This window comes from Lampetra fluviatilis, chromosome 58 (assembly GCF_964198595.1).
Source record: "Lampetra fluviatilis chromosome 58, kcLamFluv1.1, whole genome shotgun sequence".
NCBI lineage: Eukaryota > Metazoa > Chordata > Hyperoartia > Petromyzontiformes > Petromyzontidae > Lampetra > Lampetra fluviatilis.
Window position 1 is genome coordinate 8,724,838 of NC_136332.1, and position 27,417 is coordinate 8,752,254.

The 27,417-nt window shown below is 49.5% G+C and overlaps 1 protein-coding gene and 1 pseudogene across 1 annotated transcript; one reads left to right on the forward strand and one right to left on the reverse strand.

Annotated features, from left to right (window-relative positions):
- The first annotated feature begins 17,965 nt into the window (after nt 1-17,965).
- On the forward strand, nt 17,966-19,030 carry LOC144950568 (galactosylceramide sulfotransferase pseudogene; annotated as a pseudogene).
- Nucleotides 19,031-21,786: 2,756 nt separating this feature from the next.
- Nucleotides 21,787-26,655, reverse strand: LOC144950569 (carbohydrate sulfotransferase 9-like). Its single transcript, XM_078880706.1, has 3 exons — nt 26,478-26,655; nt 24,978-25,417; nt 21,787-22,218 (listed from the first exon to the last, which is right to left on the reverse strand). Exons 1-3 carry the CDS (start codon nt 26,653-26,655, stop codon nt 21,787-21,789), a joined length of 1,050 nt encoding a protein of 349 aa, XP_078736832.1.
- Nucleotides 26,656-27,417: the final 762 nt, after the last annotated feature.

Genomic DNA, 27,417 nt, shown 5'->3' on the forward strand with positions numbered 1-27,417 from the left:
GTGTCTCTGGGGCGTGTGTGTGACACTTCAAGTGTCTCTGGGGCGTGTGTGTAACACTTCAAGTGTCTCTGGGGCGTGTGTGTGACACTTCAAGTGGCTCTGGGGCGTGTGTGTAACACTTCAAGTGTCTCTGGGGCGTGTGTGTAACACTGCATGTGACTCTGGGGCGTGTGTGTGACACTTCATGTGTCTCTGGGGCGTGTGTGTAACACTGCATGTGACTCTGGGGCGTGTGTGTAACACTTCAAGTGTCTCTGGGGCGTGTGTGTGACACTTCAAGTGTCTCTGGGGCGTGTGTGTGACACTTCATGTGTCTCTGGGGCATGTGTGTAACACTGCATGTGACTCTGGGGCGTGTGTGTAACACTTCAAGTGTCTCTGGGGCGTGTGTGTGACACTTCAAGTGTCTCTGGGGCGTGTGTGTAACACTTCATGTGACTCTGGGGCGTGTGTGTAACACTTCATGTGTCTCTGGGGCGTGTGTGTAACACTTCATGTGTCTCTGGGGCGTGTGTGTAACACTTGTAGTGTCTCTGGGGCGTGTGTGTAACACTTCATGTGTCTCTGGGGCGTGTGTGTGACACTTCTCGTGTCTCTGGGGCGTGTGTGTAACACTTCAAGTGTCTCTGGGGCGTGTGTGTAACACTTCTCGTGTCTCTGGGGCGTGTGTGTAACACTTCTCGTGTCTCTGGGGCGTGTGTGTAACACATCATGTGTCTCTGGGGCGTGTGTGTAACACATCATGTGTCTCTGGGGCGTGTGTGTAACACTTAACGTGTCTCTGGGGCGTGTGTGTAACACTTCACGTGTCTCTGGGGCGTGTGTGTAACACTTCAAGTGTCTCTGGGGCGTGTGTGTAACACTTCACGTGTCTCTGGGGCGTGTGTGTAACACTTCAAGTGTCTCTGGGGCGTGTGTGTAACACTTCATGTGTCTCTGGGGCGTGTGTGTAACACTTCTCGTGTCTCTGGGGCGTGTGTGTAACACTGCATGTGACTCTGGGGCGTGTGTGTAACACTTCAAGTGTCTCTGGGGCGTGTGTGTAACACTTCATGTGTCTCTGGGGCGTGTGTGTAACACTTCTCGTGTCTCTGGGGCGTGTGTGTAACACTTCATGTGTCTCTGGGGCGTGTGTGTAACACTTCACGTGTCTCTGGGGCGTGTGTGCAACACTTCATGTGTCTCTGGGGCATGTGTGTAACACTTCATGTGTCTCTGGGGCATGTGTGTAACACTTCTCGTGTCTCTGGGGCGTGTGTGTAACACTTCATGTGTCTCTGGGGCGTGTGTGTAACACTTCTCGTGTCTCTGGGGCGTGTGTGTAACACTTCACGTGTCTCTGGGGCGTGTGTGTAACACTTCACGTGTCTCTGGGGCGTGTGTGCAACACTTCATGTGTCTCTGGGGCTTGTGTGTAACACTTCACGTGTCTCTGGGGCGTGTGTGTAACACTTCATGTGTCTCTGGGGCGTGTGTGTAACACTTCTCGTGTCTCTGGGGCGTGTGTGTAACACTTCTCGTGTCTCTGGGGCGTGTGTGTAACACTTCTCGTGTCTCTGGGGCGTGTGTGTAACACTTCACGTGTCTCTGGGGCGTGTGTGTAACACTTCATGTGTCTCTGGGGCGTGTGTGCAACACTTCATGTGTCTCTGGGGCGTGTGTGTAACACTTCACGTGTCTCTGGGGCGTGTGTGTAACACTTCACGTGTCTCTGGGGCGTGTGTGTAACACATCACGTGTCTCTGGGGCGTGTGTGTAACACTTCATGTGTCTCTGGGGCGTGTGTGTAACACATCATGTGTCTCTGGGGCGTGTGTGTAACACTTAACGTGTCTCTGGGGCGTGTGTGTAACACTTCATGTGTCTCTGGGGCGTGTGTGTAACACATCATGTGTCTCTGGGGCGTGTGTGTAACACTTCTCGTGTCTCTGGGGCGTGTGTGTAACACATCATGTGTCTCTGGGGCGTGTGTGTAACACTTCATGTGTCTCTGGGACGTGTGTGTAACACATCATGTGTCTCTGGGGCGTGTGTGTAACACTTAACGTGTCTCTGGGGCGTGTGTGTAACACTTCACGTGTCTCTGGGGCGTGTGTGTAACACTTCACGTGTCTCTGGGGCGTGTGTGTAACACTTCACGTGTCTCTGGGGCGTGTGTGTAACACTTGTAGTGTCTCTGGGGCGTGTGTGTAACACTTCAAGTGTCTCTGGGGCGTATGTGTGACACTTCACGTGTCTTTGGGGCGTGTGTGTAACACTGCATGTGACTCTGGGGCGTGTGTGTAACACTTCAAGTGTCTCTGGGGCGTGTGACACTTCAAGTGTCTCTGGGGCGTGTGTGTAACACTTCAAGTGTCTCTGGGGCGTGTGTGTAACACTGCATGTGACTCTGGGGCGTGTGTGTAACACTTCAAGTGTCTCTGGGGCGTGTGTGTAACACTGCATGTGACTCTGGGGCGTGTGTGTAACACTTCAAGTGTCTCTGGGGCGTGTGTGTGACACTTCAAGTGTCTCTGGGGCGTGTGTGTAACACTTCATGTGTCTCTGGGGCGTGTGTGTGACACTTCAAGTGTCTCTGGGGCGTGTGTGTAACACTTCAAGTGTCTCTGGGGCGTGTGTGTGACACTTCAAGTGGCTCTGGGGCGTGTGTGTAACACTTCAAGTGTCTCTGGGGCGTGTGTGTAACACTGCATGTGACTCTGGGGCGTGTGTGTGACACTTCATGTGTCTCTGGGGCGTGTGTGTAACACTGCATGTGACTCTGGGGCGTGTGTGTAACACTTCAAGTGTCTCTGGGGCGTGTGTGTGACACTTCAAGTGTCTCTGGGGCGTGTGTGTGACACTTCATGTGTCTCTGGGGCATGTGTGTAACACTGCATGTGACTCTGGGGCGTGTGTGTAACACTTCAAGTGTCTCTGGGGCGTGTGTGTGACACTTCAAGTGTCTCTGGGGCGTGTGTGTAACACTTCATGTGACTCTGGGGCGTGTGTGTAACACTTCATGTGTCTCTGGGGCGTGTGTGTAACACTTCATGTGTCTCTGGGGCGTGTGTGTAACACTTGTAGTGTCTCTGGGGCGTGTGTGTAACACTTCATGTGTCTCTGGGGCGTGTGTGTGACACTTCTCGTGTCTCTGGGGCGTGTGTGTAACACTTCAAGTGTCTCTGGGGCGTGTGTGTAACACTTCTCGTGTCTCTGGGGCGTGTGTGTAACACTTCTCGTGTCTCTGGGGCGTGTGTGTAACACATCATGTGTCTCTGGGGCGTGTGTGTAACACATCATGTGTCTCTGGGGCGTGTGTGTAACACTTAACGTGTCTCTGGGGCGTGTGTGTAACACTTCACGTGTCTCTGGGGCGTGTGTGTAACACTTCAAGTGTCTCTGGGGCGTGTGTGTGACACTTCACGTGTCTCTGGGGCGTGTGTGTAACACTGCATGTGACTCTGGGGCGTGTGTGTAACACTTCAAGTGTCTCTGGGGCGTGTGTGTGACACTTCAAGTGTCTCTGGGGCGTGTGTGTAACACTTCAAGTGTCTCTGGGGCGTGTGTGTAACACTGCATGTGACTCTGGGGCGTGTGTGTAACACTTCAAGTGTCTCTGGGGCGTGTGTGTAACACTGCATGTGACTCTGGGGCGTGTGTGTAACACTTCAAGTGTCTCTGGGGCGTGTGTGTAACACTTCATGTGTCTCTGGGGCGTGTGTGTAACACTTCTCGTGTCTCTGGGGCGTGTGTGTAACACTTCATGTGTCTCTGGGGCGTGTGTGTAACACTTCACGTGTCTCTGGGGCGTGTGTGCAACACTTCATGTGTCTCTGGGGCATGTGTGTAACACTTCATGTGTCTCTGGGGCATGTGTGTAACACTTCTCGTGTCTCTGGGGCGTGTGTGTAACACTTCATGTGTCTCTGGGGCGTGTGTGTAACACTTCTCGTGTCTCTGGGGCGTGTGTGTAACACTTCACGTGTCTCTGGGGCGTGTGTGTAACACTTCACGTGTCTCTGGGGCGTGTGTGCAACACTTCATGTGTCTCTGGGGCTTGTGTGTAACACTTCACGTGTCTCTGGGGCGTGTGTGTAACACTTCATGTGTCTCTGGGGCGTGTGTGTAACACTTCTCGTGTCTCTGGGGCGTGTGTGTAACACTTCTCGTGTCTCTGGGGCGTGTGTGTAACACTTCTCGTGTCTCTGGGGCGTGTGTGTAACACTTCACGTGTCTCTGGGGCGTGTGTGTAACACTTCATGTGTCTCTGGGGCGTGTGTGCAACACTTCATGTGTCTCTGGGGCGTGTGTGTAACACTTCACGTGTCTCTGGGGCGTGTGTGTAACACTTCACGTGTCTCTGGGGCGTGTGTGTAACACATCACGTGTCTCTGGGGCGTGTGTGTAACACTTCATGTGTCTCTGGGGCGTGTGTGTAACACATCATGTGTCTCTGGGGCGTGTGTGTAACACTTAACGTGTCTCTGGGGCGTGTGTGTAACACTTCATGTGTCTCTGGGGCGTGTGTGTAACACATCATGTGTCTCTGGGGCGTGTGTGTAACACTTCTCGTGTCTCTGGGGCGTGTGTGTAACACATCATGTGTCTCTGGGGCGTGTGTGTAACACTTCATGTGTCTCTGGGACGTGTGTGTAACACATCATGTGTCTCTGGGGCGTGTGTGTAACACTTAACGTGTCTCTGGGGCGTGTGTGTAACACTTCACGTGTCTCTGGGGCGTGTGTGTAACACTTCACGTGTCTCTGGGGCGTGTGTGTAACACTTCACGTGTCTCTGGGGCGTGTGTGTAACACTTGTAGTGTCTCTGGGGCGTGTGTGTAACACTTCAAGTGTCTCTGGGGCGTATGTGTGACACTTCACGTGTCTTTGGGGCGTGTGTGTAACACTGCATGTGACTCTGGGGTGTGTGTGTAACACTTCAAGTGTCTCTGGGGCGTGTGACACTTCAAGTGTCTCTGGGGCGTGTGTGTAACACTTCAAGTGTCTCTGGGGCGTGTGTGTAACACTGCATGTGACTCTGGGGCGTGTGTGTAACACTTCAAGTGTCTCTGGGGCGTGTGTGTAACACTGCATGTGACTCTGGGGCGTGTGTGTAACACTTCAAGTGTCTCTGGGGCGTGTGTGTGACACTTCAAGTGTCTCTGGGGCGTGTGTGTAACACTTCATGTGTCTCTGGGGCGTGTGTGTGACACTTCAAGTGTCTCTGGGGCGTGTGTGTAACACTTCAAGTGTCTCTGGGGCGTGTGTGTGACACTTCAAGTGGCTCTGGGGCGTGTGTGTAACACTTCAAGTGTCTCTGGGGCGTGTGTGTAACACTGCATGTGACTCTGGGGCGTGTGTGTGACACTTCATGTGTCTCTGGGGCGTGTGTGTAACACTGCATGTGACTCTGGGGCGTGTGTGTAACACTTCAAGTGTCTCTGGGGCGTGTGTGTGACACTTCAAGTGTCTCTGGGGCGTGTGTGTGACACTTCATGTGTCTCTGGGGCATGTGTGTAACACTGCATGTGACTCTGGGGCGTGTGTGTAACACTTCAAGTGTCTCTGGGGCGTGTGTGTGACACTTCAAGTGTCTCTGGGGCGTGTGTGTAACACTTCATGTGACTCTGGGGCGTGTGTGTAACACTTCATGTGTCTCTGGGGCGTGTGTGTAACACTTCATGTGTCTCTGGGGCGTGTGTGTAACACTTGTAGTGTCTCTGGGGCGTGTGTGTAACACTTCATGTGTCTCTGGGGCGTGTGTGTGACACTTCTCGTGTCTCTGGGGCGTGTGTGTAACACTTCAAGTGTCTCTGGGGCGTGTGTGTAACACTTCACGTGTCTCTGGGGCGTGTGTGTAACACTTGTAGTGTCTCTGGGGCATGAGTGTAACACTTCAAGTGTCTCTGGGGCATGTGTGTAACACTTCAAGTGTCTCTGGGGCGTGTGTGTAACACTTGTAGTGTCTCTGGGGCGTGAGTGTAACACTTCAAGTGTCTCTGGGGCGTGTGTGTGACACTTCACGTGTCTCTGGGGCGTGTGTGTAACACTGCATGTGACTCTGGGGCGTGTGTGTAACACTTCAAGTGTCTCTGGGGCGTGTGACACTTCAAGTGTCTCTGGGGCGTGTGTGTAACACTTCAAGTGTCTCTGGGGCGTGTGTGTAACACTGCATGTGACTCTGGGGCGTGTGTGTAACACTTCAAGTGTCTCTGGGGCGTGTGTGTAACACTGCATGTGACTCTGGGGCGTGTGTGTAACACTTCAAGTGTCTCTGGGGCGTGTGTGTGACACTTCAAGTGTCTCTGGGGCGTGTGTGTAACACTTCATGTGTCTCTGGGGCGTGTGTGTGACACTTCAAGTGTCTCTGGGGCGTGTGTGTAACACTTCAAGTGTCTCTGGGGCGTGTGTGTGACACTTCAAGTGGCTCTGGGGCGTGTGTGTAACACTTCAAGTGTCTCTGGGGCGTGTGTGTAACACTGCATGTGACTCTGGGGCGTGTGTGTGACACTTCATGTGTCTCTGGGGCGTGTGTGTAACACTGCATGTGACTCTGGGGCGTGTGTGTAACACTTCAAGTGTCTCTGGGGCGTGTGTGTGACACTTCAAGTGTCTCTGGGGCGTGTGTGTGACACTTCATGTGTCTCTGGGGCATGTGTGTAACACTGCATGTGACTCTGGGGCGTGTGTGTAACACTTCAAGTGTCTCTGGGGCGTGTGTGTGACACTTCAAGTGTCTCTGGGGCGTGTGTGTAACACTTCATGTGACTCTGGGGCGTGTGTGTAACACTTCATGTGTCTCTGGGGCGTGTGTGTAACACTTCATGTGTCTCTGGGGCGTGTGTGTAACACTTGTAGTGTCTCTGGGGCGTGTGTGTAACACTTCATGTGTCTCTGGGGCGTGTGTGTGACACTTCTCGTGTCTCTGGGGCGTGTGTGTAACACTTCAAGTGTCTCTGGGGCGTGTGTGTAACACTTCTCGTGTCTCTGGGGCGTGTGTGTAACACTTCTCGTGTCTCTGGGGCGTGTGTGTAACACATCATGTGTCTCTGGGGCGTGTGTGTAACACATCATGTGTCTCTGGGGCGTGTGTGTAACACTTAACGTGTCTCTGGGGCGTGTGTGTAACACTTCACGTGTCTCTGGGGCGTGTGTGTAACACTTCAAGTGTCTCTGGGGCGTGTGTGTGACACTTCACGTGTCTCTGGGGCGTGTGTGTAACACTGCATGTGACTCTGGGGCGTGTGTGTAACACTTCAAGTGTCTCTGGGGCGTGTGTGTGACACTTCAAGTGTCTCTGGGGCGTGTGTGTAACACTTCAAGTGTCTCTGGGGCGTGTGTGTAACACTGCATGTGACTCTGGGGCGTGTGTGTAACACTTCAAGTGTCTCTGGGGCGTGTGTGTAACACTGCATGTGACTCTGGGGCGTGTGTGTAACACTTCAAGTGTCTCTGGGGCGTGTGTGTAACACTTCATGTGTCTCTGGGGCGTGTGTGTAACACTTCTCGTGTCTCTGGGGCGTGTGTGTAACACTTCATGTGTCTCTGGGGCGTGTGTGTAACACTTCACGTGTCTCTGGGGCGTGTGTGCAACACTTCATGTGTCTCTGGGGCATGTGTGTAACACTTCATGTGTCTCTGGGGCATGTGTGTAACACTTCTCGTGTCTCTGGGGCGTGTGTGTAACACTTCATGTGTCTCTGGGGCGTGTGTGTAACACTTCTCGTGTCTCTGGGGCGTGTGTGTAACACTTCACGTGTCTCTGGGGCGTGTGTGTAACACTTCACGTGTCTCTGGGGCGTGTGTGCAACACTTCATGTGTCTCTGGGGCTTGTGTGTAACACTTCACGTGTCTCTGGGGCGTGTGTGTAACACTTCATGTGTCTCTGGGGCGTGTGTGTAACACTTCTCGTGTCTCTGGGGCGTGTGTGTAACACTTCTCGTGTCTCTGGGGCGTGTGTGTAACACTTCTCGTGTCTCTGGGGCGTGTGTGTAACACTTCACGTGTCTCTGGGGCGTGTGTGTAACACTTCATGTGTCTCTGGGGCGTGTGTGCAACACTTCATGTGTCTCTGGGGCGTGTGTGTAACACTTCACGTGTCTCTGGGGCGTGTGTGTAACACTTCACGTGTCTCTGGGGCGTGTGTGTAACACATCACGTGTCTCTGGGGCGTGTGTGTAACACTTCATGTGTCTCTGGGGCGTGTGTGTAACACATCATGTGTCTCTGGGGCGTGTGTGTAACACTTAACGTGTCTCTGGGGCGTGTGTGTAACACTTCATGTGTCTCTGGGGCGTGTGTGTAACACATCATGTGTCTCTGGGGCGTGTGTGTAACACTTCTCGTGTCTCTGGGGCGTGTGTGTAACACATCATGTGTCTCTGGGGCGTGTGTGTAACACTTCATGTGTCTCTGGGACGTGTGTGTAACACATCATGTGTCTCTGGGGCGTGTGTGTAACACTTAACGTGTCTCTGGGGCGTGTGTGTAACACTTCACGTGTCTCTGGGGCGTGTGTGTAACACTTCACGTGTCTCTGGGGCGTGTGTGTAACACTTCACGTGTCTCTGGGGCGTGTGTGTAACACTTGTAGTGTCTCTGGGGCGTGTGTGTAACACTTCAAGTGTCTCTGGGGCGTATGTGTGACACTTCACGTGTCTTTGGGGCGTGTGTGTAACACTGCATGTGACTCTGGGGCGTGTGTGTAACACTTCAAGTGTCTCTGGGGCGTGTGACACTTCAAGTGTCTCTGGGGCGTGTGTGTAACACTTCAAGTGTCTCTGGGGCGTGTGTGTAACACTGCATGTGACTCTGGGGCGTGTGTGTAACACTTCAAGTGTCTCTGGGGCGTGTGTGTAACACTGCATGTGACTCTGGGGCGTGTGTGTAACACTTCAAGTGTCTCTGGGGCGTGTGTGTGACACTTCAAGTGTCTCTGGGGCGTGTGTGTAACACTTCATGTGTCTCTGGGGCGTGTGTGTGACACTTCAAGTGTCTCTGGGGCGTGTGTGTAACACTTCAAGTGTCTCTGGGGCGTGTGTGTGACACTTCAAGTGGCTCTGGGGCGTGTGTGTAACACTTCAAGTGTCTCTGGGGCGTGTGTGTAACACTGCATGTGACTCTGGGGCGTGTGTGTGACACTTCATGTGTCTCTGGGGCGTGTGTGTAACACTGCATGTGACTCTGGGGCGTGTGTGTAACACTTCAAGTGTCTCTGGGGCGTGTGTGTGACACTTCAAGTGTCTCTGGGGCGTGTGTGTGACACTTCATGTGTCTCTGGGGCATGTGTGTAACACTGCATGTGACTCTGGGGCGTGTGTGTAACACTTCAAGTGTCTCTGGGGCGTGTGTGTGACACTTCAAGTGTCTCTGGGGCGTGTGTGTAACACTTCATGTGACTCTGGGGCGTGTGTGTAACACTTCATGTGTCTCTGGGGCGTGTGTGTAACACTTCATGTGTCTCTGGGGCGTGTGTGTAACACTTGTAGTGTCTCTGGGGCGTGTGTGTAACACTTCATGTGTCTCTGGGGCGTGTGTGTGACACTTCTCGTGTCTCTGGGGCGTGTGTGTAACACTTCAAGTGTCTCTGGGGCGTGTGTGTAACACTTCACGTGTCTCTGGGGCATGTGTGTAACACTTGTAGTGTCTCTGGGGCATGAGTGTAACACTTCAAGTGTCTCTGGGGCATGTGTGTAACACTTCAAGTGTCTCTGGGGCGTGTGTGTAACACTTGTAGTGTCTCTGGGGCGTGAGTGTAACACTTCATGTGTCTCTGGGGCGTGTGTGTAACACTTGTAGTGTCTCTGGGGCGTGTGTGTAACACTTCGTGTGTCTTTGGGGCGTGTGTGTAACACTTCATGTGTCTCTGGGGCGTGTGTGTAACACTTCGTGTGTCTCTGGGGCGTGTGTTTAACACTTCATGTGTCTCTGGGGCGTGTGTGTAACACTCCATGTGTCTCTGGGGCGTGTGTGTAACACTTCATGTGTCTCTGGGGCGTGTGTGTAACACTTGTAGTGTCTCTGGGGCGTGTGTGTAACACTTCATGTGTCTCTGGGGCGTGTGTGTGACACTTCTCGTGTCTCTGGGGCGTGTGTGTAACACTTCAAGTGTCTCTGGGGCGTGTGTGTAACACTTCACGTGTCTCTGGGGCGTGTGTGTAACACTTGTAGTGTCTCTGGGGCATGAGTGTAACACTTCAAGTGTCTCTGGGGCATGTGTGTAACACTTCAAGTGTCTCTGGGGCGTGTGTGTAACACTTGTAGTGTCTCTGGGGCGTGAGTGTAACACTTCATGTGTCTCTGGGGCGTGTGTGTAACACTTGTAGTGTCTCTGGGGCGTGTGTGTAACACTTCGTGTGTCTCTGGGGCGTGTGTGTAACACTTCATGTGTCTCTGGGGCGTGTGTGTAACACTTCATGTGTCTCTGGGGCGTGTGTGTAACACTCCAAGTGTCTCTGGGGCGTGTGTGTGACACTTCATGTGTCACTGGGGCGTGTGTGTAACACTTCATGTGTCTCTGGGGCGTGTGTGTAACACTTGTAGTGTCTCTGGGGCGTGTGTGTAACACTTCATGTGTCTCTGGGGCGTGTGTGTGACACTTCTCGTGTCTCTGGGGCGTGTGTGTAACACTTCAAGTGTCTCTGGGGCGTGTGTGTAACACTTGTAGTGTCTCTGGGGCATGTGTGTAACACTTCACGTGTCTCTGGGGCGTGTGTGTAACACTTCATGTGTCTCTGGGGCGTGTGTGTAACACTTGTAGTGTCTCTGGGGCGTGTGTGTAACACTTCATGTGTCTCTGGGGCGTGTGTGTGACACTTCTCGTGTCTCTGGGGCGTGTGTGTAACACTTCAAGTGTCTCTGGGGCGTGTGTGTAACACTTGTAGTGTCTCTGGGGCATGAGTGTAACACTTCAAGTGTCTCTGGGGCATGTGTGTAACACTTCAAGTGTCTCTGGGGCGTGTGTGTAACACTTGTAGTGTCTCTGGGGCGTGAGTGTAACACTTCATGTGTCTCTGGGGCGTGTGTGTAACACTTGTAGTGTCTCTGGGGCGTGTGTGTAACACTTCGTGTGTCTTTGGGGCGTGTGTGTAACACTTCATGTGTCTCTGGGGCGTGTGTGTAACACTTCGTGTGTCTCTGGGGCGTGTGTTTAACACTTCATGTGTCTCTGGGGCGTGTGTGTAACACTCCATGTGTCTCTGGGGCGTGTGTGTAACACTTCATGTGTCTCTGGGGCGTGTGTGTAACACTTGTAGTGTCTCTGGGGCGTGTGTGTAACACTTCATGTGTCTCTGGGGCGTGTGTGTGACACTTCTCGTGTCTCTGGGGCGTGTGTGTAACACTTCAAGTGTCTCTGGGGCGTGTGTGTAACACTTCACGTGTCTCTGGGGCGTGTGTGTAACACTTGTAGTGTCTCTGGGGCATGAGTGTAACACTTCAAGTGTCTCTGGGGCATGTGTGTAACACTTCAAGTGTCTCTGGGGCGTGTGTGTAACACTTGTAGTGTCTCTGGGGCGTGAGTGTAACACTTCATGTGTCTCTGGGGCGTGTGTGTAACACTTGTAGTGTCTCTGGGGCGTGTGTGTAACACTTCGTGTGTCTCTGGGGCGTGTGTGTAACACTTCATGTGTCTCTGGGGCGTGTGTGTAACACTTCATGTGTCTCTGGGGCGTGTGTGTAACACTCCAAGTGTCTCTGGGGCGTGTGTGTGACACTTCATGTGTCACTGGGGCGTGTGTGTAACACTTCATGTGTCTCTGGGGCGTGTGTGTAACACTTGTAGTGTCTCTGGGGCGTGTGTGTAACACTTCATGTGTCTCTGGGGCGTGTGTGTGACACTTCTCGTGTCTCTGGGGCGTGTGTGTAACACTTCAAGTGTCTCTGGGGCGTGTGTGTAACACTTGTAGTGTCTCTGGGGCATGTGTGTAACACTTCACGTGTCTCTGGGGCGTGTGTGTAACACTTCATGTGTCTCTGGGGCGTGTGTGTAACACTTGTAGTGTCTCTGGGGCGTGTGTGTAACACTTCATGTGTCTCTGGGGCGTGTGTGTGACACTTCTCGTGTCTCTGGGGCGTGTGTGTAACACTTCAAGTGTCTCTGGGGCGTGTGTGTGACATTTCATGTGTCACTGGGGCGTGTGTGTAACACTTCATGTGTCTCTGGGGCGTGTGTGTGACACTTCTCGTGTCTCTGGGGCGTGTGTGTAACACTTCAAGTGTCTCTGGGGCGTGTGTGTAACACTTCAAGTGTCTCTGGGGCGTGTGTGTAACACTTGTAGTGTCTCTGGGGCATGTGTGTAACACTTCAAGTGTCTCTGGGGCGTGTGTGTAACACTTGTAGTGTCTCTGGGGCATGTGTGTAACACTTCAATTGTCTCTGGGGCGTGTGTGTAACACTTCGTGTGTCTCTGGGGCGTGTGTGTAATACTTCAAGTGTCTCTGGGGCATGTGTGTAACACTTCAAGTGTCTCTGGGGCGTGTGTGTAACACTTCACGTGTCTCTGGGGCGTGTGTGTAACACTTGTAGTGTCTCTGGGGCGTGTGTGTAACACTTCAAGTGTCTCTGGGGTGTGTGTGTAACACTTCACGTGTCTCTGGGGCGTGTGTGTAACACTTCATGTGTCTCTGGGGCGTGTGTGTGACACTTCACGTGTCTCTGGGGCGTGTGTGTAACACTTCATGTGTCTCTGGGGCGTGTGTGTGACACTTCATGTGTCACTGGGGCGTGTGTGTAACACTTCATGTGTCTCTGGGGCATGTGTGTAACCCTGCACGTGTCTCTGGGGCGTGTGTGTAACACTTCATGTGTCTCTGGGGCACCGTCATTGCAGAAGACGGACTGGTCCACCAGACACCAAAGTGAAAGCGAGACCAGAAATTGCAACACGCGCACTCGTAGCGATGTAATCGCTCAGGGCGCACTTGTCTACTTACTGTGAACTGCTGCTATCACCAACAGCAGCACCATGAGGCTGTGAGTCTCGGAGGTTAGCAGCAGACGCTGCAAGACCAATACAAAATCTTGACATTACGTCTGTTCGGCATCTATTGCGCACACGTCGTGTACGGCACGCCTCACAGACAAGTCCGTTCGCTCAGTAATCACAATGAACCAATACTGAAAGGCGAGTAACAAGACGACAACTCCCGTCGCTTCTTGGCCGTGCAACTCGAGATCATGGACTGGCAAACGCGACATTGGGTGGCGTGGCGTGGAGACGCAGGTGTCGAGGGCAGGGACAAGGGCTAAATAGAAATCAAAGGGACTTGAGGGGGCAATTGCTCGGGAAGCTCTACGGGCTGCAGATGAAAGGACATGGGATGTAGGCGACGACTTATTAGACGACAGGCGTCTCTCGTGCCTCGACCGTTACCCCTTCAACTTTGCTCCAACGTTTCTTCTCCTGGCCTTCACCAATCCGCACTCAACAGCATTGCAAAGTATGTTCACAACAACAAAATCCTATGAACCACAGCACTGGATAGGGAGGCCCTCATCTAGCAGCGGATTCAAAGAACTGTCTATGCGCATGAAGTGTTTATGTCGAGGTAATGGCCACACGAGCTGAGTTTTATGGCGTTGCGAACAGGATGCGGCTTTCCTCTCAAAGGCAATAAACCTGAACTGGCAAACGAGTGACGCCACAACAGACTGTTCGTGCGTGCCATTTCACTTTACAACCACAATTTGGCGCTTGTAAAATCCCTAATTGACCGAAATTTCCACGAGCGAGAAACGAACCTGAAATAGAGGGTTGACATTGTTAAGATACAGCTCTTGAATACATAAAAGACCAAAGGACAGAGAGCACAGATATTACGCTGCACCAAAACATGAGTAACATTTACAGATAACCATGTTTGTTGTTGTAATTGTGGCAACGTCAGTTGTGACATTTATTGACCAGGGCACCTAAGGGGAGTGCTATTGGATGAGTTCGGTGTTTGTTAGATGTTTACGAGAGTAGTGCAGTGTAAGACGACATCACCAGAGACATTAGATTGTGATGGGTGTATTGTCTCCATTCGAGATTTATTCGCGGTTTATGCTTTAGGTATTGCAGGAAGATCATGATGCAAAAAATAAAGTTTAACACAGAGGCTTTCGCGAACAATATCATCCGTAATAGAGGTGTTTGGGTGAGATCGCGAAATATTTGTCACCTGATGCTAGTTGTTATTACTGGCCAAACGTCGTACTCAGATTGTAAATGATGTGGATTTTCTCTCCAACACACCGGTGTGCTTTACTCGAAACGAATTTGCATGTTCTGTTTACATGACAAAGCTTACTAAATGTGTGTGTCGGGTGGTGGCTGGTTTAACTACACATTTATATTTACGCGACCTAACCCAAAAACCTATATTATAAAAGACATACCATTCACAAAGATAATGATTTTGATGATCTCCGTGGAAAGAGTGGAGCCGTAGTCTGTTTTAATTCTGCATGGAAATGCTCCTGTACGCACTCAAAGCGAGTGAATGGAGCATTGCGAGTGAATGTTTCTTGGAGAAAACTCCCTCATCCCAACTTTCTTTCTCCAGACCCGGACACGCAGTGACTTTCAGCTGGTTCAAAACTGTCCCAAGCACTGGTTCTCTTGGCAGATGAACGCTGCTCTCACGTCTGGGTGTAACCTTCAATATAAATCGCTTACCCGTGTATAGATAGTTCCATTAGGGTGTGATAATTAGGGTTTTACGGTCCATATATATCTATATGAGGCTCAATGACAGATCAGTGCCGCAATGACAACAACTCACTTAAGTCCACACCTCGACAATGGCTACCAATGTTACCAACATCATGCCATCCAACATGAGGTGAGATTCCGCTGTTATCTGAGATGGCAATCATATCATGGCCGACCCACGACTATAAATAAACCAGGACATCAAACACGCGCCCCGGGAACCAAACGAAGTTCCACAAACCTCTTTGGACTAATGTAGAAACACTCGTGATGACTACGAAGGACGCCAGTGATTCGTGGCCCGAAGAACTCATTGATGATCTGACACAATCACCGAGCTTGTGGCGAACAGCAATCTGTTGATCACATAACCTACCAAAAGTGAATGTTGTGCATTGGGGAACATATGCTAACAAATATATGCAAAGCGTATTACATACAACATATACGTGCAGAGTTCATATCCATAAACCATTGCTCAAAAACTTTGCCGATTTTTGTTGCCTTTTGAAGGTATAATTGACAAACGTGTTGAGTGATTCGCTATTTGTGCTGTTTGTGTTGTTTGTGTTGTTTGTGTACGACTGCCGATGCAGCAGATATCGCTCGCCACTGATGTTGACGGTGGCCATGAATTGAACTCAGGTTGTTGGGTTCGTAGCACTGTGCTGCATGTTATCTGTGAGTTGCTGGATGGGGCACATTAGTTTTCCCAGCCGTGTATGTATGTTTGCTTCTTTCATACCGTACGTAGCCAACCGTGCTAATCGGAGGTGCGGCCAAAGTAGGTCATGCGAACCAACCACATAAAACACGTACGATTTCAAAATACACTGGTTCCTGAAGTGACCGAGTGGTTCAGAGTGCATTATTGGACTCGACACCGTTGATAGCCTGGGTTCGAATTCTGGTTTCCATCGCTTGCGATTAAACCCGGTTCTCATGTGTTGTTGATTTATGGTGTCAGCCCGCTGAGCGCAACGATAACTGAACTAAATGAACTTTGAAACTACAAGATTAACGTTATGGCTCTGACTACATCGTATAGGTATCGGCTCAGGTGTAATGAACGAGCATCCAAATAAATGCACGGCCAAGCCAGTCACCCACCATTGACTCCGCGGTGCTCTCTCTCTCGAGAGAGCGGGGTTGGGACTCACGGCGCTCACCATGGGCAACCCTCGCACCATCGTTTTGTTCTTCACGGCTCTCTTGGTGGTTTGCGCCTTCACCATTTTGGTGTACCAAGAGTTGGCAAGGTCAGTGAGCCGCGCTTTGCTGCAGCCGCATGGACATGCAGCAGGGCCGTGTGTTCAACGGCATAGGGGCTTGACGCGCACGCAAACCGATCGGAGTGAGGAGTTGAAGTGTCACCGAGTCTGTTATCGTATTCAGATTCATTGTGATTTAGGACGCCTTTAAAGTCCACTGTCAAGCAACTGCTGGACGAAGGACTCCGCCATGCCGCGTGTCGCCCACGATGGTTGTTTGGCCATACTTCACCACGCAAGTCAGCGCGGCGTACAGGGTCGTTTTGAGATGTAACTCGCCACTGATGCTTATCACTGAGCCATCGCTTTACTCCAGATAAATGGTATCAATCGATGTATAGAGTATTAAGCTCATGCTACATGCATCGAATCACGTGTGTAATAATCTGTAATTTGTATCAGTGCCAGATTAAGCTAGTGTGGGGTCTGTAGCATATGTTATAAAGGGGTCCTAAATACAAAAACACAAATATTAAAGCAACATTTTTGAACTTGCATAGTAAAATAAATTTATTTTTTAATTTGTTATACAGCCAGATAATATGACAAATCGCTAACCTTAAACACCTAGTCGTTCAAACAAGTTGAAGGCAGTATAGTACTATAGTAATAGAGCAAGTGCAGATTCGCTGAACCGGAATTGATAGCTTGAAAGCATTTCGCGTGGGGCCCTTGAAGGCGCGGGGCCCGTAGCTACATATGTAGCTACTTGTGCTACGAGGATAATCGGCCCTGATTTGTATGCCTTTTCCAAATAAGATATAGTGGCTGCAAGAGGCTCATGTGACAACAACTGCAGCCGCTAGTGGCCGCTATTATAATTAATCAACGCTTGAATCGAATCACACCTTTAATCTGCTTTGTAGTTTTGATTTATTCAATAAAACACACTGCTGTATTTTATTATATATTTTTAAAATAATCGTTCGTACAAAAGATATGTTATTATGCCTTTCACTGCGTTGCAGATTGAACTCAGCGGATGCGGAACAATGTATTAATTTCAATGAATCTCCAACTGATGGTCTTCGTGCCAACAACCGTGTCGACTGCTGGGGTATAGCCCTTGTCCTGAGTCGAGCAAAAGGCGAAAAAATATAAAACGGCAACAATATATTCGATTTACACAAAAGCTTTGGAAATCGGAGACAGTCTTCCTGAAATCGAGACGGCCTCGGTCAATTCAGGACGTTGGGAAGCTCACAAAGAGATCTGAAAGCCGATGTAGTGAGGCGAAATTTATCGCAGTGTAGACACTAATTGCTAAAAATTTTAGCTTCAGCAGAATTTTGTCCATTAAGTATTACTCGAGCCACGAAATGTCTGTATGTATGTTCAACTTATTTCACACCGTATGTTGTCAGCCGTGGTAATCAGAGGTGTAGGTGAAATACAACAAACTAAGCACAACACGTATTTCTAAAGAAATTCGTTGTCAAATGTAGATTCTTTTAAAGCGCGTAGCTCCAGTGGCTTCCTAATATCGGAAAGAAGAGCGTTCCAGATGGCAGCAGAAGCGCATCTGAAAGACGCGATGCGGTGACCGTCTTTGTTCAATGGTGAGCCAGAAGCCGCTGCGAGAATGAGTGGAGTTCGCGTGATAAGAGCAGGGGGGCAAGGATGGAGCCTTGTAAGATGCCTTCACACAAGGCGTAGTGTAATATAACGGGGCACCTCCGATTAGCAGGGTTGGCAATGTGCGGTGCGAAATGAGTCCAATATACACACGTGTTATTATCCCTACCAAATACACTGCATTACAATTTAAGACACGATTACGATTGACTTTGACATAATCTTGAATTACAAAAAACCCTTAGATCTAAGCAATGTCCCCTTGTGTTCAATAATCTTCATTTTCACTTTCACTGCCTCCTTTCCCCATAAACAGCTCAGGATGGCGTCGCTGGACATTCCAGAGATCCTACATCTTGTGGTTCATGGCAACCAAACCAGAGTCAGTGGAACTGGCTTCAACCCCCACCACACCACCACGCACCACCAAAGAAGTGTGGATGCCCCAGCCAGCCCAGACGACAGTGGTCTTCCTCAAGACGCACAAGACTGCAAGCTCCACCTTCCAGAACATCATCTACCGCTTTGGCGAGAAGCACAACCTAACGTTCGCCTTCCCCACCCAGGAAAATCATTTCAGCTACCCAGAACTCTTCAAACGCACATTTGTGGCCCAGCATCTCCACGGCAATCATGTTTGCTATGACATAGTCTGCAACCACATGCGCTTTCTGGCGGAAGAGGTGGCCAGCGTTGTAAAACCGAATGCTATGTACCTGTCAATTGTACGTCAACCAGAGAAAAGTTTTGAGTCCGGGTTCTACTACTACCAGAACTATGCGCAAGCTTTCATAGCAGCAGCACACAAGAGCAAGGGAAAAGACCCATTGAGGACTTTTCTTGAGAATCCTGAGAGGTTTTATGTTGCATCAAAGCAGTCCGCAGCCTATGTGAAGAATCCTATTGCATTTGATTTCGGATTGGACGCGAACGTTGATGTGTCAAGTGACACATTCCGCGCGGCGTTAGAACGAGTGGACGCCATTTTTCATCTCGTGATGATCGCTGATCGATTCGATGAGTCGGTTATTTTAGCGAAGGAGATGTTGCATTGGGATATGGATGATGTCGTCTACTTGTCCTTAAACAAGCGACAAGTATCCAGAAAAACTGGCAACAGCACACTCCAGGGGACTGACCCCACGTTATCAAAATTAATAAGGCGTTGGAACGCATTAGATGTCGCCCTATACGATCACTTTAACAATCGCTTTCAACGCCACGTAGATGCCTTTGGCAAGGAACGCATGCGCAGTGAAGTGGATACCCTGAAAAAGATGTGTAATATCTGGCGAGAGCTGTGTGTGGAGGATGAGGTGGAAGCGAGTAAGATAAACGAGAAAATGCTGAAGCCATACATGCCCGAGGTAGTAAAAATCCTGGGCTACAGAATAAAGGGGGGATTAGATCAAGACACACGGGAGCAGTGCCTCCGACTGTTGATGCCTGAGCTCAAATTCCACGAAATGCTCTTCGCGAAGCAACAGAGCCATGAAGGGAGATGATGAGAAGCTCACTTTGCCCTCAATGTCCACATCTTCACATTGTGCCACTGACACCATTTGCTGTACATGCACGCGGCATTCTTCATTGCACCGTGATGTTTGTACATTCTACAGCAAACCCAGGAGCGCAACTGTGGTTGGGGCTATGACGTGGCAGCGGTGTGCGACGCATCGGGGCCGAGTCGGCCACATGGGGAGCCCCGAATTAACGGATGAACAAGTAGCAACAATGTTAAGAACATTTATTCAAAAAACGATTCCAACAATTACTGAACACCAGGATTTTTTGCTGACATTCACATGAAAGCAAGACGCACGATAACTTAAATGTATGTATTGTACCTTTAAATCTTTGTATTACTACTGTCACCAAATACATGGTGCAACTACAATAATGTACATATAGTTATAGCCTAAGATATTACTGTATACGGGTAAAAACATCTGGAGCTGTTTCAGTACAAGTGTGTCGGGAGAAAGTAGGGGGGCCCACAGTCCGATCTTGCATAGCCCCCCCCCATCTCCCCCCCGCCCCGCTGAAGCAGGTCGCTGTGGCCCTGAGCAAATCCTTGCCCATCGTGGGGGTCACGTTCTAGAAAATACAAATAGCCGCAATCGGCAAATCCACGATCCGCAAACTCAAAAGCAAATGGGAAAACTCGAGTTTGATTCACAGTTTGTAATGTAACAGCCAACCCTCCTTTTCCTTTATGTTACCCTACATCAACCCAATAATTTAGCTGGAAGTAGTTTGAATGTAACATTTGATTAATATTTTCTAGTGTTAAATAAAACTTGTCCGGTGAATGGTTAGAACGAAACACGTGATAATGGGAGATAACGTGTGTGGCTGAACCTCACACTGCCTCCTGACCGGAGGCTGGGAGCACCGCGTGACCTGGGACCCGCGATGGGCCGTTTGGGAGGCGAGATGGAGCCGAGAGGGTGCCCCGTGCGGTCTTCCGCGGCAGCAGCAGCAGCCGCAGCATCACGAGCAGCGCAGTTACGATGCGTCTAGCAATCTCGCGGTCAACCAGTGCCTCACACAGAGGCGCGATCAGCGAACTGGGCCTCTGAATTTGGCGTGAAACCGCAAAACCGCGATCGCTAAACCTGCGAGAAGGAAAGGGTTTTCTGTATTTAAATATTCACAAATCTACTTTACTTTTAGGTATAATTTCACTATTTAGGCCAAATGTTTAATTCCAATATCTTGTTTTAACATGTGGCGTTCTTCCATAAGGATGACATTGATCAGGATATTTATAGTTTGTTAACAGACTTTACTTGTTTGTATATATGTATAACTGCTTTCGCACCGTACGTAGCCAACCGTGCTAATTGTTTGGACAATTATTGTTGTTTTTATTCACGTTAAGGACGATTAAATCAAAAGCTCATGTAGACTGCTAGGCCCGAAGCTTGCAGGATCTATGTAGTCGTGACGTTCTCCCGCTCCTTGGATCGGATGAGTGTCAGGTTTGAGTCAGGTTTGCCCTGAGCGTGTTGTCGTTCTGTTTGGCGGTGTTCATCTCTGTCCTGTCGCGACAATCTACATTTCTCATGTTCTGCTGCCCCCTGGTGGCCGTTGTGGGCTCGTGCGTTTGTTGTTGTGAGTGGTTTGATCTTCCACGAAGCTCATGGTCCACCCTAAACCGCATACACTGCACACAAAGCATGGCAGTAGATGCAGATACCTGATGCACAAGTGGAAAGTTAAAAAGCCTTCCGGGGGCGTATGGGCGCATTGTGTCTCTGACGCAAGCTGGGCAAGGTGGTTCAGAGCTTAGTAAGTAATAGGATGTTAAACTGAATCCTCTACGACACTGCAAGCCAGTGTAGAGAAACCAACAGGGGCGTAAGGCGATCTGAAGGTGTTCTTGTTGTGATACGAGCAGCCGCATTCTGAACATGCTGCAGATTGTTAAGCACCTCCTGAGCCACACGAGGGGGCGAGCTGTCGCGATAGGCTGAGAGCCATACATTCATTGAGACTTGGAGATATTTGTAGAACGTGGGTGTTAAATTCAACAATCAAACATTATACCATTTCTGTACTGGTTTAAGCTTCAGCCAACATAATGCTATCCTGCAATGAGCGAGTAGATTCGCGAAGAGTTATAAATGAATAACATTTACACTGTATGTTTAATTTTTTCGCACTGTATGTAGCCAACCGTGCTAAATTATAACAACATTTGAAATTATACATTTGTAACGGTAATCATCGAGTAAAATCTGATTGGTTGTTTACGTGAGATAATGACGTCCATTGAGTGGCTCAAACATTCTGGATCATTGCTTTGACCTTCTCAATCTTGTCCTGAAGGTGCTTGACGTAGTCTCAAGGGAAACGTGGAATCTATTGAGTAAATTAAGCTGAGAATTATTCTTCAACTTATTGGTGAGTGAGCTGAATCAATAGTAATTGGTGTGTTTATATTTGTGTACACCACGTGACAACTTATTTCGCTGTGTCGGATGGTACAAAGGACTTCTACTGAAAGTATTGGTCTGCTCACTGTGGTCATCTCACGAAGTAACCCAACATAAATGATTGAATTCTAAATAGGGGAGGGGGTGTTTGTCTCTTTTTTCACGCGTAATTCTGGATATCCATATACAGTATATCTGAAAGCATATCTGTGTATCATACTACAATATATTAGAACAACGTTTGACTGGCTGGCTGGAGGGACGGAGAGTGACATCCAACTGACGCGCACGCTGATAGCTTAGCTGGAAAACAAATATGACTATGCACGTTGCTTGATGTTGATGCCGTGGGGCGGAGAATAGTTGAAGAGCTTGTAGTCTTCGTAATAAAACCGGTACAGCTTCCACCTCGCTTCAGTGCTGAGCTGTGCCAGGTAGCTGTGAGTCACGTTGGCCGAAGAGCGCTTGTTCTTTGGGTGGGAGTAAGATATCCAGCTGGGCGCCCCGATCTTCGCCAGCAAGGCGGCCGCGTCGCGCTGCATGGTCTCCAGCTTGCCGATGAAGTTGAAGTGCAGCAGGCAGGGCTGGCACAGCTTGTGGACGGGCAGCCAGTGCACGTCCTGGTAGAGGGCCCAACGAGGGTCCAGAATGAAGCTCACAAACTCGGAAAAGGTGACGTCGTGGCCCTGAAGCAGAGACTCTCTGCTCGGGTTTTTCCGGTAGCAGGTAATGATGTACCGTCCGTAAACTCTCTACTTTCACGCACACACGTGGAGGAATGGGGGGGGGGGGGAGCAATTTTAGCGATGGAAAGACAGACTTGCTTCAGTGATGCACGACTGTGCTGTAGCACAAGATCACGAAGACACATTTATAATTGGTCGATTTATCTCGTTTGCACCTAAGATCAATTAACCCCGAGCTTTAGCCGCATTGATCCTGGATAGTTCATGAATTGTTGACCACCGCCATGCACAGCCAGGTTGTAACGGGCTGATGCAGGGCTACATGTATAGAGGTGTTACGGAGGGCAAACAAACACACTGGGCGTGGTTATGCCCGTACACCGAGAGGTGCTTACATCCACGTCCGCACCGTTGAGCCTGGGGGGCTAACACGGAGCTGGGATCCCCCACGGCCCCACCCCTCAGGGGGGAGTTGCTATATAAAGCGGTGAGCCGGAGGGCTCGGGGTTCAGTGTTTAGCCTTAACCAGCGAAGCAAGAAGACCTGCTAGATAGGCCCTGGGACTCCCCTGGATCGCTGTCCTTCTCAGGACCGACCAGGGCAAGCCAGTGGCGTGGCCCCAAGAGCCCAGAGCCCATGCTCTTGTAAGAGCCGGTCTGGGGACTCAGGGTGCCGTAATCCCAGCTTAACCAGAGCTGGGTTAGCTAGCCTCCCCTAGCCCTGTAGTGGAGGACCTAGGAGTAAGGCTAGCTGTGACATAGAGTGTTGATCTCCCTGTTAGACGGGTGAAGGGGCGTTGTACATGTCGGCCTGTTATGTACTCTGTGCTTAATAAATAAGTGTGCCTCCAACTACGTCGTCCAAGTCTCCTGGAACCTACTACACATGTATAGAGCAGGAGATTTCAGTACATAAAAAAACAGTGTTGTACGGCACTTCGTTAGAACTGCTTTTTGTGTTTAGTTTGCTGTCCTTCCCCCGCAACTCCGATTAGGACGGTTGGCTACGTGCAAAAGAAGTACAACACACACACACAAGTTCAACACACACACACAAGTTCAACACACACACACAAGTTCAACACACACACACAAGTTCAACACACACACACACAAGTTCAACACACACAAGTTCAACACACACACACAAGTGCAACACACACACACACACAAGTTCAACACACACACACAAGTTCAACACAAATACACGGAGAAGCCCACCGCCTTCACCAATGCGGACTGACCAGCATTGGGACGTATGGTCAAATAGCCCCCACAATCTACACTTCATGGGGAGGCCCTCATCCAGTAGTGGATTAACAAAGGACTTGCACGTGCGTCTCGTTATTATCGTTGCTCAAGTGAACACATAACAAGGTAAATATTAAATTTCCCCCATTCATGGAGCTGGCCAAATATGCCAGTATAGTACTAGAGAGGTGAGACAATTGTTGGCGCCCACCACTGGCTGTCTTCCCGCTTGTATGTGGGTCCCCGTACCTGCGTGCGATTACTTTGTGCCGCGTTACAAATTCTACAGCGGCATTTGAGATGCGGTACAAGCAGCATTCATTATTCTGCTCGCAGCACATTCTCTGCTCGCAGCTACATATCTAGATGTCCTTTACTCGACTTTGTGAGCCCAACAATGGATTTGAAGCTTTCGTGACTGCAAGGATTCATACTCTTTGTTTATTTCGGTAAAGTGACGTAGGTTAAAAAAGTAAACAAATAAATTAAATCACGACGTTTCGGAGGCAACACAAGCGTTCGTCTTCAGGTGAAACCGTCACAGCAAAATTGCTGTATCAAGTGAAGAGAAGTCCCAAGAGGCACGACCTTAAATACTGGTTAAGGGGGGAGGAGCCAGGATGGGCGCGGGAGAGGAGGAGTTGTGAGATGGTCAGTACTGCTGCTGGAACTGAGCCTTTGTAATGTAGATGGCAGAAGTAGATAAGCAAGCTAGGATTAAGCCGCCTTTTGTTATGCTGCTGGGTGGGTAAAATTCAAAGCAGGTAACCAAAGTAAAAAAGAAGCTGTATATAAGGTCGTGCCTCTTGGGACTTCTCTTCACTTGATACGAAAGCTTGTGTTGCCTCTGAAACGTCGTGATTTAATTTATTTGTTTTCTTTTTTAACCAACGTGACTTTACCGAAAAAAACAAAGAGTATGAAGCCCAAGAATGCTTCGTGTGTCGTTTGATAATCACACGTAACAAATACTACTGTAATGTGGCACTTTTGTGTAGATTGATTTAGGGTAGTATATTTTGTCCGAAGTGTAAACGGAGCAGAGCTCACTCCCCCTCCTCACTGTGGGAAGGGAGAGAGGCGCGTTCAAGAGAGGCGCGTTCAAGAGAGAGATGCGTTCAAGAGAGAGATGCGTTCAAGAGAGAGATGCGTTCAAGAGAGAGATGCGTTCAAGAGAGAGATGCGTTCAAGAGAGGCGCGTTCAAGAGAGAGATGCGTTCAAGAGAGAGGCGCGTTCAAGAGAGAGATGCGTTCAAGGCGAATTTGTTTTGGGGGCCGCTAAAAATATTTTCGGAGAAACGAATCCCTGATGACAATAATGAGCCCATTAGTGGGGAGGACGTGGGACGTCTCTCTTCCAGTGTGCCCTGGTAGTGCATTGACATTCGCTCTTGATCACCTGCTATCATCACAATATCATGATCTGCTGCTTATAAATTATCTGACAAGTTCGAACAAAAATAAAAATCAGTTCCTGTATGCTCATAAACATAGCAATGGACACTTACATAATCAATCCTGGACAACTCTGGGTCAATTTCTGTCGCGAAAATGCTGTCCCACCGTAACACGGACCTGGTAGTAGTCGTTTTTCATCAGAAACTTGTCCCGGTAGGCAGACACGAGTCGCTCCATGGGCTCCCTCACAAACAGCGCCGTTGTGTAGCCATCCAGCCGCGAACGCTGACCGGCGGCGTCGAACTGTTGCAGCCTCGTGTAGTTCTGGTTCTCCTCGTGCACCTGACTCGACGGTATCGTCATTGATTGGTTGTCCCCTCGCGACAGCGCCAGGATAATCCTTTTCCAATTGGTGCAGCCGACTTTGGGCACTTCGCAATAGAGCAGCGAGTAGCGGTCAACCACGAAGATGCGGTACAACGTGTTTTTGTGCAGGTCTGTGTACAATGGTGGCAACCTCGTCCTGTGGCTCGCCTCGTGTTTTCTGCACACTTTGTTTAGAGTCGCGAGCCTCTGCTGCTGTGATTCTTGCAAGTCCGTCGCCTTCAGTGTTAGCCCTGAGGGTGTTTTCCGGATTTCAGGCGCGCAAATGCACACATACAAAATGAAATAAGAGCAAATGTGATGTGATGCTTAAACGGCTGCCTTATGGCAGAAACATATAATCTGTTGAACAGATAAAGGGCAACTGTCCTGTGGTGCCCTCAATGATGGAAATAACTTCCTTTCCATGTTTTAGAGTAGCAAGGTTAGATAGCATCATGAATGAAGACAATGGAAATAACTTTAGGCTAGAATGAACCACAATAGATTTAGATAGGTCTGGTCTGGTCCGAGGAGCGGAAAGAGAAATGGCGCAGGACAGGGCAGCGTGGGGAAGGTTGGCAAGGACACAGCGGCCCCCACGTGGGTGGGACGAACGCGTGGGAGACGAAGAAGAGGTTTGGTCTGGTCCCGTAAAGAGAATGACACCAATCAGGAATCCGGCAAAAGCAATGGGCGAGCAGTTGTCGTGAATGCGACACGAAGCACTTGTGATGGCTCAGTGACGGATTCAACAATCTGTGATCCATCTTGACAGATACTGTATCATTTTATCGAGGAAGATACTATTTTCTGAAAACCGATGCATTTTATAGAGATACATCAAATACGAACAATTTTTTGCAACAGTTTCTTTATTTTAAGTACGAGTGAGGCATTCGTAGTGCCTTCTTTGGGGAACTGTATCCAGCTTAAATACGAGTGCTCATCCACGATGTGCTTTTCAAGCAGTCATGGAAGGCAGTATACACACAATCGCCACCGTCCCTCAGAAATTCACATGGGAGTTGATCTATCTCACTTCAGCGCTTTACATGGTTAGATTGTGTAGGATCTATCTCCGCACCTATCCAGCAGATGGCATTTTTGCCAGCCACTCGCTCACAGCGGCTAGCTACTTCGATGTGGTGGCTCTTGCGCATTATCTGGGCCAACCTTCGTCATTGCGAAACAGCACGCGGCACAACCTGAATACGCACTTGAGAATTAAAATGTGTTTAATGTTTTGTTTTGCTGACACAGCTTTCTCCAACACCAGCATCCACGCACCGTGGCTCGTAAGAGCTCTCATACCAACTTGGAGTGGGTGGACGTCCATGAAGAGAAAGGGCACCAAGATGCCACTCCCCATAGCCGTGACCAACAGGAGAATCGTGCACTCCTTCATATCCATAGCGCTGGTCGCGCACCTCCACCTGCTTGAAACGTGGTGTGGAATTGATAGAGACGTGGCATGACAAGCTAGCTCCATTATAAAGTGTTCGGGTCACAGCTACAGGGGAGCACATGCGCTTATGGTGGAGAATAATGCAAGACAGAGGGACAACAGAATACGACATCTGAAAGTGGAAACTGTCCGCTATGCTATTCAGAACCAGAATCTTTATTTAGACAGGAGGAGGAATCCGATGAGCTATGAAGCTCTTTTTCACAGATGTCGAGTAGGGGCGCGGGGTCAGCGAGTTACATCAACAAACAACGCAAACGACGATATGAGTGCACGATAGAGAAAAGGGAAGCAAGTCACTAAAATAAATAAATGCGAGTGAAGTACAAATTGAACAGGCACATACATTCCTCCCGATTTGTCAACACTAAATGCAAGTTTTGACAAGGCAGAAACACAACAACCACAGACCCCCAATTACAGTTCATATTGAAATCAAACTTGGATACACAGCTCAGGTTCAAAGTGACAAATGTGTCTGTATCTGGCACGAATCTTCTGCTTCAAAATATTTTTTGAAGGAAGACTTACGATGTTCAGGGAGTAAACAAGGTTGCTCCAAAACGTTGGTGCAGCAGCGGCAACGTCTTTGTCACCTGTTCCAATTCTTGTTCTGGGCATAATTAAAAGACAGTGAGATGGACGTCTAGGGTTTCTTGGGTTTGACAATGGGGTTAATGAATAAGAAAAGTACAGCGCAAACTTGTCAAGCAGGATGTGAGATTGGATTTTACGTAGAGGTCACAATGGTCGGTCCTGTATGGTACATCCAACGCAACGCATATG

Coding starts and splice junctions, on each gene's coding strand:
- LOC144950569 (XM_078880706.1), bottom strand. CDS start 26,655: ATGGAGCTAGCTTGTCATGCCACGTCTCTATCAATTCCACACCACGTT. Junction 25,418..26,477: donor CGTCCACCCACTCCAAGTTG/GTATGAGAGCTC, acceptor AAACACCCTCAG/GGCTAACACTGAAGGCGACG. Junction 22,219..24,977: donor TGAAAAACGACTACTACCAG/GTCCGTGTTACG, acceptor GCGTGAAAGTAG/AGAGTTTACGGACGGTACAT.